The following is a 13,634-nucleotide window of genomic DNA, read 5'->3' as shown; positions in this document are numbered from 1 at the left end:
ACACTTTGTAGAAAAGTCAGGTACCCTTGAAAATACGCCCATTTATTAGGAGTGCAGGCAGCTCAACTAAATGAGCTTTGTTGCAATTCTCCCCTCCTCCCCCAAAATAACCGTCACGGACCACAAGTTCATCTTTTCCGTTTCCCACCAAGCCTTGGTCGTCGTCGTCGTCGTCGTCGCCGCCGCCGCCGCTTATTAACATGAGCGTGCCGTGCCGGCACTGCGGATGGTTTCATCATGCTTGCCGGCTGAAGTTATGTTGGCTTTTATTATCAGTGCGTGGCTGACCGTAGGCCGCCGTTAATAAACGGGGCCGAAGTGGCAGTTTAACGCCGACACTTCATTAACGGCCCGCGTGTCTGCGCACTGCCGGGATAATGTTATTAAACTGATTATTCAAGCGCCGGCTGTGCACGGCTGAATGTTTTACGTGCCGTATACTGTACGTTTTCTCCTCTCAAACCATACAGACTTATTGTAGCTTAACGCCTCGGGGGTGCTCGGACAAAGTCTTCAAGAAGTTCTATTTCTTAAGCGACCCGTGGAAGTCGGCTATACGGTCCAAAAGGCTTTGACTCTGGACCGGCAGGAAAAAAAAAAGGGGGATTATTTTCGGAGGGATTTCATGCGGCGCCGCACAACTTGCGGCTGCAATGAACGCGTGCTGAACGGTGACCTTTTCACCTTCGTGCTGCCCTGTGGATGAACCTGTAGAAAAGAGCTTCAGGGTAGAATACATTTATGTATAGGATGGATAAAAAAATAAATAAAATGTTATGTTGTTATTGTTTACTGTAAAGATTCAGAACCGGAATCAGTGGATGGTTTTACAAAAAAAAAAAAAGGTTAGGTTACAGACCAAGAACATTTAAATATTCCTAGATAAAATATGAAAATAAAGATGAAAGTGGTCAAATGTATTAAAGTATAAAGTACATTACGTATTTTCTCTTGATGAATTGAAGCTTTTTTTCACAATATTGCGATATGATTCTTTTTTTAACCGACTGGACAATATCGTCAACATGAATATGTTTACAGTTGTAAACATAATCGTTGAAATTGAAATCAAAATATTAAGGCTTAATGTTCCATTAATATAACATTCTTCCATGTGTAAACCCTAAGTAAGACGTTTTGTTGAATATTTCAATCAAAAATTGATGTTCAAACATCAATTCGGCCGCATATTGAATCGATACGAGAATTGTGCGATGTATCACTGAATCGAATTTTTTAAAACTCCCTTAGTACTGCACATTTTTACAAGTGTACAGCTGCTTTGATTGGCCGGGAATCACGTCGATCACGTCGGTTGTGTTCACTCCCACAACGGCACAAATTTCTAACTGCAGCGCCCGTCTATGAAAATATGGAGAGGAAGAAAACTCCACCTGTGCACACACCGGGACGCCATTTTGCCCTCCACTTGCGCTCTTCTCCAAAATCCAAGTTCATTAAACAGAAACGAAGAAGGATGTTCACTCTTTTTTTTTTTTTGTCAAATGAAACAATCCATCTGCCACGACTGTGGAGATGACATCATCGAGGCTTTTCCTTTCCGAGCCGTGGTTCCGACCGGAGGCCCATCAGGAGACTCGGGGCGCGCGTAACGGCGACGCCGCGGCTGCCAAAGCTGCCGGCGTCACGCTCACTTTGTTTTGTGTGCGCCCGCCGCATATGCTGCGGCACACGGCTGGGGGTGAAGGAGAGGAGTTTAGCGCGCCACAGCAGGTGTTTGCCACTCATTACTCTCTGACAATGACCCATCTGCTAGGGGGGGGGGGGGGCTCCCTGCCAAAAAAGAAACAAACACTCACAGAGGGGATGACGAGGAGGAAAAGAATGAGGAATTTATTTTTGGGAGAGGCGGAGGTTAATGTTGCTGATGTGGTGACAATAAAAGATTCCACACGGGGTTTGTTGAGGGTTCCACTTAAGGACCTCAAGGATCAATAGGAACGACAACGGGGTCGCTCGAACCCAGCGGACATGCCAGAACACACGGGAGAGCACATTTGCCCCTTTTGTGTTTGATATTATTAACTTAAACGCCATTTGTGCAATAATTGACAATCTCCACTTCACAGCCGGGTCGGGTGAGTCGGCACGTTGCAGCGAGCACGGTTATGATCTTCCTGGCAAGGAAGTGTCGGATGCCCAGGGCATTGTGAGCAACCATGAGTTGTCCTGGCCTCTCCTCACGCACTGAACGAAGCAAACGTCGCGGGATGTTTTTGTTGACGTCGAAGGGTAAAACATATTTTGGGACTTTTGAAATTTTAGTTTGGTTTCACGTTTTGAAATCAGCGTTTTGTTTCTTACATATATTTGCTCATTTGAATCTTGATTTTTGGGACCTTTTTTTTTTTCCATTCAATGTTTATTTTCCCACGTGTTTTTGAAAATGAAAATGTTTTTTTTCAAGATTCATCCTGCTTTCGTTTATGGTCCTCCACGTTTGGGTTTGAAATAAATCTTGTGAAACCAGTGATGCTATTTTCTGACACCATTTGTATTATATATATATTTTATTTATTAAAAACACTCACAAAGTTTTCTTGTCTTGTATAATGGTTAATTTATTTCAATGAGGAAAACAGATTTGATACACAGTACAAGTAAATAGAAATATTAGCTTGTCACAGAATTACATAAATTGTAACTTTGGTTTGATATGTTTCATATTTATATCTTACAAGTTCTTCTTACGTCGCAAGCCGCGTCGTAAATCGAGTATCCCTGAACTGGACAAGAAGACAGAGAGCTGACGCTATTCGCGATGTGGCCTGTGGAGGGCGCCAAAGATACAGCTTTGAAAAACGCTGCGTTTATAACAATTGGTAAAAAAAAATAAACACACACAAAAAAACAGAAGACATAAAAAAAATAACATCATATAAAACTGTTTTTATTACAGATCACCACTTTGTGCTGAAGCTTTTAATTGGCTGACCGCCTATGGGTCGGAACCATGACGTCACTGTTGACTTTAATAAGCCCTGTGCACTTTTAATGCATATTTGCAAAAGTATATCAAGAAAAATAACCTCTAGCGCTTAGAATATCGTAGCAATAAATTGCTTATTTGCATTGTAACATTAACACAGGCCGATCAGTCACATTTCAGGGAGGGAGGGGGAGGGGGGTGCGAATGGGGGTGGGGGGGGGTGCTCATTGGTGCCAATTATTCCCCCTCCCGGCTCTGCCTCGCGCGAGGTTGTTGTTAAAAGTCAGCACCAGGAAAAACCGGCCCGAGCCGTCACCGGGTCCTGCTCCCTGCTCAGCTTTCGTGTTGACGGAGAGAGAAAGTGGGCGTGGGCGCGCGCGCAACCACAAGAAAGGACGCACACGGACGCGCGCACGCACGCACACCCCGCGAGTGCGCGCCAGCCCAGCCGGAGCGAGCGAGCGACTGACTGACTGACTCTTACAGCGTCCTGCAAAAAGCCAAGAGGAATTACGCGGACCCGCCGCCGGGAGCAAGAGGAAGAAAAAGAGGAAGAAGAAGAAGAAGAAGAAGAAGACGACGACGACGAGAGGAATACTCGACCATGGCGTCGGCGTCCGTGTGGAAGTACCGCGTCCCCCTCGTCGCCATCGCCGTGATTTGTTTGGCGCACGCCGGTAAGACGCTGCTCGCTCGTTGGCTCGCTTTGCTTTTCTTCTCTTCTCTTCTCTTCTCTTTTCTTTTCTTTTCTCTCTTCCGCGTGCAAGTTTGCGCCGAGGAGCCAAAATTACTCGCGACACCTGCGCGGGCTGTCAAGTGCACTTGACTCGCGTGTCGCGACTTGCGCTCCTCCAACGCCAAGTAAAGTGAAAGGCGGAGGAGATTTTCATTCCGATGCACACGCAGGACGGTTGTGCACCTTCAGACGCACGCACGCACGCACGCACGCGAGCAAGACAACCGTGTTGTCGGCGTGCGACGGTTTGGCGTTAAGAACGCAATCATTTTTAGGCGCACCTTTTTACTTTTTGCATTTTGGTTGTGTTGCATTTGTGGCGGTGGTTCTAGCACGTCAGTTGAGAGGCGTCAGGTTCGAATATTCTGCCCTTTGTGGAGTTTGCAAGTTGCAAACACGTTTTGGAGGGGGAAAAAAAATGAAGTGATATTATGAGAAAGAAATATGTTATAGAAAACAAAAAAACGTCTTTTACGCTATAGTTTGTAACGTGTGCACATTGAAGCTGCTCTGGGATTGTTCCAAAACTGTTGGGGGGGGCGGTGGGGGGCTTATTTGACTCTCTTCCGAGTATAAACTTTACTCCGTTTAGACTGGGACCAAATATAGTATTTTTCAAAATAAAATTTACTGTGTATAATTACATAAAAAAAACATGCCATCAGATTACAGGTACATTTTAGTAAAAAAGAAAAAAAAAGATATTGTGTTTATTTTGTCTTTTTGAATTTAGCTACTATTCAAATGAAATACAATTATTGTACATGGATTACGTAACAAAGTACTTTTGATTGTTTAGCACAAGTAACTCTCCCAAAGCTGTGAATGGGCTCCGATTATGAGAAAAGTAACAAAGATGGCTCCTCGGGTGAGGTCGGTCCCGAAATAAACATAAGTTGCTAAAGGGTTTGCGTTTTTCTCACTCATGCTTGTGGCGTTTATTTTATTTTTTGCCGTGTGCTTGTAAATGGAAGGATGGACTCTTTGGCTGCTTTTTACCGTTTGCTTCGAGTTATTGTCCATCTGCGCTGTGAAGCGCTCCGCGGCGAGTTCGTAAGTGTTTGGCGAGCGATGCGCAGAAAACACCTCGGAAGGGAAAGCAGTGTGACGTCCCAATACTTTTGGAACCGAATGTACGAGCAAAAATAAGATGGAAGTAAGCGCCTTGGATAACGGATGGATGGATAGCGAAATGAAGTGCTGCTGTTTCATGTCTGCAAGCAATTGATATGTCGATAAGATCGTTACGGGTGCTACCATTTTTTTTTTTTACCAGATGGGTAAAAGAAGGCATTTATTTTAGGGAGGCGATTATTTTTTTGTAATTGAATGACATTCATAGCTACTGTTTGAACAATATTGCTAGTGTGGGTGAAAAAGAGTCGCCATGAATGGAAAAACATGACACGTTTATCCGTTTATCATTTCTGATGGAATAAAAAAAGGACATTTATTTGAAGGAGGAATTTACTTTTTGTCATTGAAAGATGTACATGGTCACTTTTTGAACATCATTGTCAGTGTGTGCAAAAGAGCCGCCATGCATGGAGAGAATGACACATTTAAAACATTTTCTTTTCTGATGGAGAAAAAGGGGGCGTTTATTTGAGGGAGGCGTTTATTTTTTTGTAACTGAACGTTTGAATAACATTGTCAGTGTGTGTGAAAAAGAGAGTGAAAGAGAGATGACAAGTTTGACCGTTTTTCTTTTCTGATGGGATAAAAGGGGGCATTTATTTGAGGGAGGCGTTTATTTCTTCATAATTGAACGATGCATGTGGCGATTTTGTTTGATCAACATTGTGGACTGACCGCATGGCAGTTTACCAAAAGATGAATCGGTCTTCACAATCGATTCACCCGAAAGATTGTTTATGCACTTTGGTGGGTGCTGCTGTTTTGGTTAGCAACAGTCAGTGAACCAGAGCTGCTACAAATTTTTTGTCCATTTTTCTTCTTTGATGGGATAAAAGGCGGCATTTATATGAGGGATGCGTGTTTTTTTTTTGTGGCTGACACGCGTCGGCCACTATTTGAGGAAATATGTTGCGGCGGAAATAAAAAACGTCTGCCCCTGATGCTTGTTTTCCCCCCGCCGGGCTGGTTCAAAGTGCGAGGTTTCTTATTGTCACGCTGCTGCTGCTGTGCAGGCGGAAGACCCGACAGCAGCTGCTCTCATGCCAAGCGGGTCCGATTATAGCTTGCGTATTGATTGATCCCCTCCTATGTGTGTGCGTGTGCGCGAGCCCCCAGGAGTGATGCAGTGAAGATTTATATGCATGAGCGTGGAGGCGTTTATGTCTCATGCAAAAGTGTGCGTGTGCGTGTGTGTGTGTGTGTGTGTGTGTGCATCTTTCTGAAATTGGCCGTGCCGTCGCTTGCATGTACTTTACAGTGGCGTCATTTTTTTTTTTTTTTTTGCGTCACCTGCTGGCAACCTCTGCTGGGGGGGGGGGGGGGGGGGTATTGCTTGCTGATCACTGTCATTAATCTAGTCACTGACAGGCCAGGAGAGTTGGGGGGGGGGGGGGGGGGGAAGGATTGGCAAGGGGGGTCAAAAAGGTGGTCTCTATGTGAATCATATGCATTTATATCGTGAGGGAAAGGATGAAATGATTTGAAGCAATCTTGAGGGTTTTCGCTGATGGCGGCTCGGAGGTGGACGCGCGTACGGGCCAGACGGGCCCGCCGTGATTTTCGTTGCACCCGCAGGCAGTGAAAATGGAGTGAAATGTGCATGTGGGGTCCTCAATAAGCAAGACTTGGCAGCCATCTCTGTTATGTCGCGTAAGGAAAAACCCAAACTACCTTTTTAGTTTGGCGCATCCAAAGAACAATAGCGCTTAAGGGGCCGTATGTTATTATGGAAATGTACGTTTTAATTGCTTGTGTACAAATAGTTTGGTCTCCGGAGTGTCTGGCTACCCGTCAAGTGTGAAATTAAACCGCCAAATACATCTTTTGCTATAAGCGTATTTTTTAAAAAATGCATCTGTGAGCGAACTGTTTGTTGATACGGAGCCAGGCTGGGTGAAGATCCAAAGTCATTTTCAAGCAACTGCTGGAATCAGACAGCCGGACCGCAGTCACAAATTCAGAATTTTGTTCCCCAATATATTTAAAAAATAATTTTTAACATTAAGAATTTTTTCCTTCTTGTTGAGACAGAATTTTTGAGGTTAAAACAAGCAAAGAAAACAATTCCAATCCAGTTATAATCGGCGTCAATAAATATCCGATTTGCACTATTCACCACCATTAGCAATGGTCAAGAACACAAGATGGTAACAAAGCACTCATTTTGTCTAAATGAAGCTCCACAGCACCCAGATGCCACAAGATGGCGCCAAAATACTTATTTTACATTACACAGGGCACAAAATACGGAAGACCCCCCCCCCCCACACACACACAAAAATATCAAAAAATTTGCAAATGTGCGAGGGAATACTGATCATGTCAAGGCCCAAAGGGTAAGCAGACCTGCAGTTTTAGTGTCAGGATAGGAAAGGCTCTGACAACTGCCACTCGAATGTTCATCTATTTCAACAGCGTACTCGACTGACTCCACTGTGTTGATTTCTCTCACGCAAGATGGCGTTTTTTTCCGATTTCCGCAACAATAGTGCTTCTGAAAATGTCACCAGGCAGAAACGAAATTGACGCTCGAATAAATAATCCCAAAAGTGTTTATCCACAACAAAGTTGATGGAAACGTACGGTTGCTCAAGTCTAAATATATTTGAACGTATATTTGTAAATACGTGCTAAAAATGTAGCATTTTTTTCCCCCATAATGCTACAGGGTTTTGACTTGCGCATGCAATGGAAATCATGCACCGTCTGCAGACATAATAAATCATAAAAAGTTACCAATATACAGTTTGGCTACATCATTTTCAACCGTACTGGTATAATGAAGGCTAAATTTTTTTTTTTTATTTAGCAGTTAGCCTACAAGTACGTTCGCCGTATTTGCAGAGAAGTATTCAAATCCGTCTCCATGTATTTTCCAGTTGCCTCCGCATTGGCAGTTGCACGATTTCCGCATGTGCAGAATGTGACGACGATGGCATGAGCAAGATGGAGGCAGCGCTGCGGCTTGCATGACAGTGTGCCTAAAGGGCAGCCCTGAGGCACGCACGCACGCACGCACGCACGCACGCACGCACGCACGCACGCACGCCCTCACGGAAGCCCGGGGCCAACATTTCTGAAACAAATGCCAGCGACTCCGCCTCCTCTGCTCGCCCACAATTAATAACTTCCGCCCCCCCCCCCCCCCGCCCACATCTGTATTCCCCCCCCCCACACCTCCTTGCCACCATTTTGTGCCTCCATCAGTACCTCTTTCTTATCACGCCACACGTGAAATCATCACCATTTGTTGCTTTGAACGCCTGCAACGAGAACCAACCCGCAATCCCCGCGCGTTATATTTGGACCTCGCTTGGGCGCTCTGCTTTCTGTGTGATGAGATTTGAATACCAATTATGGCAGACGCGGCGTGTCCCCATACACATGCTAATGCAAAAATATGGAGAAATGGAAGTATGCACATATCATATTTTCCCTTTTTTAAATTTATTTTTTATAATTCACTTCATACACTTATTCAAGCGCAGCTAGGGGGGTGGGGGGGGCACTTTTTTGGGGGGGGAGCCTTTATTTGAAATACATATTGGAATTCAGGTCAGGCCAAACAAAAATGATGACTTCATGATTACTTGCATCATTTTCATTAGCTCCTCCTACACGTCCATGGATTTATTTTGATTTTTAAAAAATTTTCTTCTTCTTTTTTTTTTAGGTGGTAGCAGAAATGCCACCCTGGCACATATTGAACATACCAGAATGCAACACCCCTGGGGATTTCTGCAGAATTGAAGCAAAGCCAATTTCAATGATTATGCTCCGCAATTCCAAAAATCAGCACAATTGTAAAAATAAAACCACAAAACATATTAACAATAATTTTGACTTGTTTGAGTTATACATTTGCACTTTTTTTTTTAAAATAACCAATTTAATACATTTAGTTTCCTCGAAAAGGATCTTGCATAATTTTACCGTTTCACGTTGAAACATTTTGTAGCAAAAATAAACAATCGTCCTCATCGTGATTTCAATTATTACCAAAAATAATCACGATGAATTAATTTCTCCTTTCTAATCAAGCAGAAACGTTAAGATTTCTACTTGAATTCTACAAAATGATTGAACTTTTCTACTCAAATAATTTTCTCCAAGATGACTTCACTTTTTACTGAAGCCATTTCCTATGAAGTTACTCGTACCTCGACTCGAGTGTCGTTTTTACAAATCCTGCTTGAGCGGCCGGCACCGTTTCAGGAATCCCAATTCCGTCCTTGGCCTCCACGTAAACCCAAGATCCACTTTTTAATACTGCGCATTGCAAATCTACGCTCGTAAATCCACGAGACGAGATTTCCGCGCTTCGGCGCTGCTGTTTTGGTTAGCAACGCAGTTCAAATGGAACCTTTTATTTCTTCACTTGGATGCAACGAACTTGCCGGTAATTGGCGCACGGCATTTCCGCGCGGTGCAACGTGACGGCATGTTGAGGAACACGCCTTGACTTTGTTGTCACGGAGGAGTGCTCACCTCCTGACGAGCGTCGGCGTGCCGCGTTCGATGCTTGTCAGATTGCATCGGCAGAGTTCAAAATTGCCTTCCCTTCACTTTCCCGCTACGGCGCCGCTGCCTTTTGTTGGTCGTGCGCCGGCAGACTGCGGCGGGAGCCGAGGTTTTATCCTTTGATCCAAACCTCGGAGGGATCATTCGCCCACAAATAAACTTGTCAACAATTTAATTCGACTGAGCGGGGGGGGGGGGGGGGTCTTCTCGGGCTGCGAGCCGCCACTGGCCTGCCGCTCGCCACCTCAAGGCAGCAACTTGAGAGGAATACGCAATTGCCTTCCTCGAGAAGGAAACGCGCATCTTGCCGCTGTTGCGATGGAAGAAAGATGATCCTGATGGATTATTCTGTGGTGTTTTGAGACGGATTTTTCCTCTTGGATCTTGAGTGATTATCGTTGGGTGTGGGCTCATCAAGTTTTTTTTTCTTCTTCTTTTGTTCCCTTCCCGATCAGAAAGATCCCAAGTGATTATCCTTTGCTGTTGACTGTGTTTTTTTTCTCTACCCACAACCCGGGATTCATTTTTGGCGTGGCATATTTTTTGATATTTTTGTGTGTGTGTGTGTGTGTGTGTGGGGGGGGGGGGGGGGTCTTCCGTATTTTGTGCCCTGTGTAATGTAAAAGCATTCTTTTGGCGCCATCTTGTGGCATCTAGGTGCTGGGGAGCTTCATTTAGACAAAATGAGTGCTTTGTTACCATCTTGTGTTCTTGACCATTGCTAATGGTGGTGAATAGTGCAAATCGGATATTTATTGACGCCGATTATAACTGGATTGGAATTGTTTTCTTTGCTTGTTTTAACCTCAAAAATTCTGTCTCAACAAGAAGGAAAAAATTCTTAATGTTAAAAATTATTTTTTAAATATATTGGGGAACAAAATTCCGAATTTGTGACTGCGGTCCGGCTGTCCGATTCCAGCAGTTGCTTGAAAATGACTTTGGCTCTTCACCCCCCCCACCCCCCCCTCCTGGATCAGAAAAATCCAGAGCAATTGTCGTGCAGTTTGTGTGGTGTGTTAAGATTTTCCCCTCCGTGATCTGAAATATCCCGAGTGCTAATCCTGCGGTGTGGGATGTGTTGCGTGTCCCCGCCCCCTTTGCCACATCTGTTGAAAAACGGTTTGGCGCAGCCGATCGTAAGTATTAAGCACGTTTATTATTTGTGTACGGTCAAGGCCCGGTTTGGTATGATGGTTTATATATATATATATTCCTACATCCTGTTTTGGGGGAAGGAACTGGTTTTGTGGTCATGCCACTTGACTCTGTGTAGGAGAATTGGACTTTTTCGGTGCTGCCCGGTTTTGATCAACTGACGGAATATATGAAAGGGTCCTGACGGGGCGGCCCCGCGAGAGCCCCATAAACAAGTTGGAGCATTTCGCAACACGGGCAAAGTCATGACTGAGAGAATCTCGCAGCTCATCGTGGGACGGCTTTTGTTCCCCCCCGGAGGATTTTATGGCTCGATTACTCAGACGAGGCTCAACTTCCTCACTGCGGCGTTTAGTGCCGCTGATGTGTTTTTCTGGGATTCTCTCTTAATCTGCCCGCGAGCGTCCGGCGTGATTCGTAATTGTTTTCGGAGCGCTTGTCCCGTTGATAAGACCGTTGTCATCCCGCGCCAGCTTCCCACGCGAGTGCCTCGGAATTCCCAATGTCTGCTTGAGACACGGCAGGGGGTCGCGTAAGAGCGTTTGTGCCAGTGTGAGACATTTTCAATGACAACAACAACAAAAATGTAAAAAAACAAAAACAGCTGTTTTCCCATTGGAAGAAATAGAAATGGAATTTGTCATTTCTAATCTACATTTCTGCGTGCGTGTTTGTTATTTCAAATGAATCGTGTTGTCGCCCCAAAATGCCAAACGCTGATCTCGAACGCGCCCTTTTCGTCGCAAAAAACGTTCATTTCTGCTTCTTTTCCTTGTCACCAAATATTTCCTCTGTGTCAGGTGTCCTGAAAGGGTGTTAAAGTCTTCAATGTGATTTTCCATCAAAAGGAAACTTTTATCCTGCACAAACACTATAAACGTTTTATGTTGTATCTCATCATTTATTGTGATAAAAATTGCGGCCATAACACCCAAGTGTGATATCATATCCAATGAGGCGGAGGTTTTATATTCAAATTGGCTGGCCTTAAAAAGGTTAAGACCTAAAAGTCTTCAATGTGGCTTCCGTAAAGTCCCCTTTGTCTGGTTCACATAAAAAAAAAGGAATGGAACTCGTACTCCAGAAAAATGGCAAAATGTCCGACTTGAGGTTGAATTCCACTTTAGAGATTCCACTCTTGAATCCAATGTGAACTGCTGATCAACGTATGAGGTCCGAGAACTTTTGACCTAAAAAATGCATTTAACCCATTGCATAGGTTTTTGGAGATTTTGTTTTTCTTTTCCTTTTTCTTGCGTGCAGTAAAGTTGCAAGCCAGTTTTGAGCGCAATAAGGTGCCATGATGCCATCCCATGTGGGCAAGGAGAGACACGGTCACGGTGCACTTTCAGATGTTAATTGGACAGGACAAGCGCACAAATCTGTGTTTCGTGAAAGCTTACAAACTTCACGTTTTAATATCATGAAGGCCTCAACGCACAAATGTGAAATGAGTCCAGCCCCTGATGTAGGCCACACCCCTTAAAGGTGTAGTACTACATTGTGTACTGTAATTACGCTTCATAATACATGTTTATTGTGTTTTATTCTTCTTTATACAGTACATTTCCATTTTTCTTTATTAACTCTGCCCAAATTTTGGCGTGTTGATCTTTTGGGTGATGGAACGAATTACTGGCATTTCAAATCATTTCAATGGGGAAAATTGATTTGACATTTGAGCAAATTGCATTTTGAGCGAGGTCACTGAGCAAATGAAAATGTTAAGCCAATGCTCTCCGATAGATGTCTTTTTGTTGACCGCCTCGCTGCTCGTCCTGCCAGCTCACGTGATCTGAATCGGGTCCTCCCGGAGAACTGACGAGACGAGACGGGACGGGATTGAGCGATTGATGGCCGCCGCGGCAGATATCAGCTGCTAATTGAAGGCCTCCGTCTCCGTTGGCCGTTCATTTAATTGCGCATTGGCGAAATGTTGCGTCGCTAATCAAGCCGTAGCTAACGCGGCCGCGCGTGCTTTATGGCCGCCATCTCATCACCTCGCCATTACAATTCCCCAGACAGGGCAGCTCGCGCCATCCTTAACGTTGATAGATGTCGTCCCCTACGTGCCGCTTTCAGGTCACAAATGGCTCCTCCCCCCCCCACCCTCCTTTCTTTCCAGCATAAGTTTTTCAAGTAGGTTGCCAAGGACGTCGACTTGGTCCGTTTTTCTTTTTTGGACTCGGAGAACAAGCGAAAGGTTGCGTCCTTGCTCATTTTCACGTCCCCCCCGAGCAAGCGGCCTTCCTCGAAAACCATCAGCCGATGTGTCGTATTCAGCGAGAGGGGACAAATCCGTAAAAGCTGGAATCCCGCCGCAACACCACTTCAACAGCGTCTTCGTTTGGAGGTCAACACCGACTGATGTTTAAGGTCTGTCAGAAATGAAAAGAAGGCTCAGCAGACGAAGGGGCTTCTTTATTGGATCCAGGGTCCGATAAAACACCGGGTGAGCATTCCGAGTGGTTTCCATGACGTTTAAAGTCAACGTTTGAGCTTCCCTGCCAAGACGAGTAAAGTCGTGATTTGTTATTTTACAGTCCAGGCCAAAAGTTTGGACACACCATTCAATACTATGCTTTATTTTCATGACTATGTACATATTGTGGTTTCTCACTGAAAGCATCCAAATTATGACGACAACTATCGGAACACATTTTTTTGAGTTATGTACTTGACAAAAAAAGGTGAAAATGCTAACATAAATACATCAATAAATTGCCACCCTTTTCTCTGATGACTTTTTTGCACATTCTCGCCATTCTCTCGATGAGCTTCACCCTGAAAGAGTCTTTAAGGAGTTCCCAGACGGAAGAATGCCAAAAGTATGCAAAAAAAAGTAACCAGTGCAAAGATGGCTATTTTGAAGAATCTATAATATAAAACATGTTTTCACTTATTTCACCTTTTTTTTTTGTTCAGTACATAATTCCACATCAGTTCACACATAGTTTAGATTTCTGCCTAATTGGGGTCTCCAAAGTTTTATTCACTGTAGTATCTGTGATGCTGAATGCGCGCGTCGGTCGAGGAGGACGTAAAGTTGGTCGGCTGTCAACTGGCTAACGCTTGAGCCGCTGCATGTGAAAAGCAACGGCAGCAGTTGACGCCGTCGGCAGATCGGCCGAA

At 44.4% G+C, this 13,634-nt stretch overlaps 1 protein-coding gene across 1 annotated transcript in view; it reads left to right on the top strand.

Moving 5' to 3' along the window:
• Positions 1-3,244: 3,244 nt before the first annotated feature.
• Positions 3,245-13,634, top strand: part of cadm4 (cell adhesion molecule 4) — a 218,695-nt gene continuing 208,305 nt past the window's right edge. Inside the window, exon 1 of the mRNA XM_086079369.1 lies at positions 3,245-3,627. Coding sequence (XP_085935495.1) covers positions 3,555-3,627 — 73 coding nt within the window. The 5' untranslated portion in view covers positions 3,245-3,554. The remainder of the gene's footprint in view (positions 3,628-13,634) is intronic.

The sequence above is a fragment of the Leptonotus elevatus genome, chromosome 6 (genome assembly GCF_054856555.1).
Source record: "Leptonotus elevatus isolate MCC_2025b chromosome 6, RoL_Lele_1.0, whole genome shotgun sequence".
In the NCBI taxonomy this organism is placed as follows: domain Eukaryota; kingdom Metazoa; phylum Chordata; class Actinopteri; order Syngnathiformes; family Syngnathidae; genus Leptonotus; species Leptonotus elevatus.
This window is presented reverse-complemented; position numbering and strand designations above follow the sequence as displayed.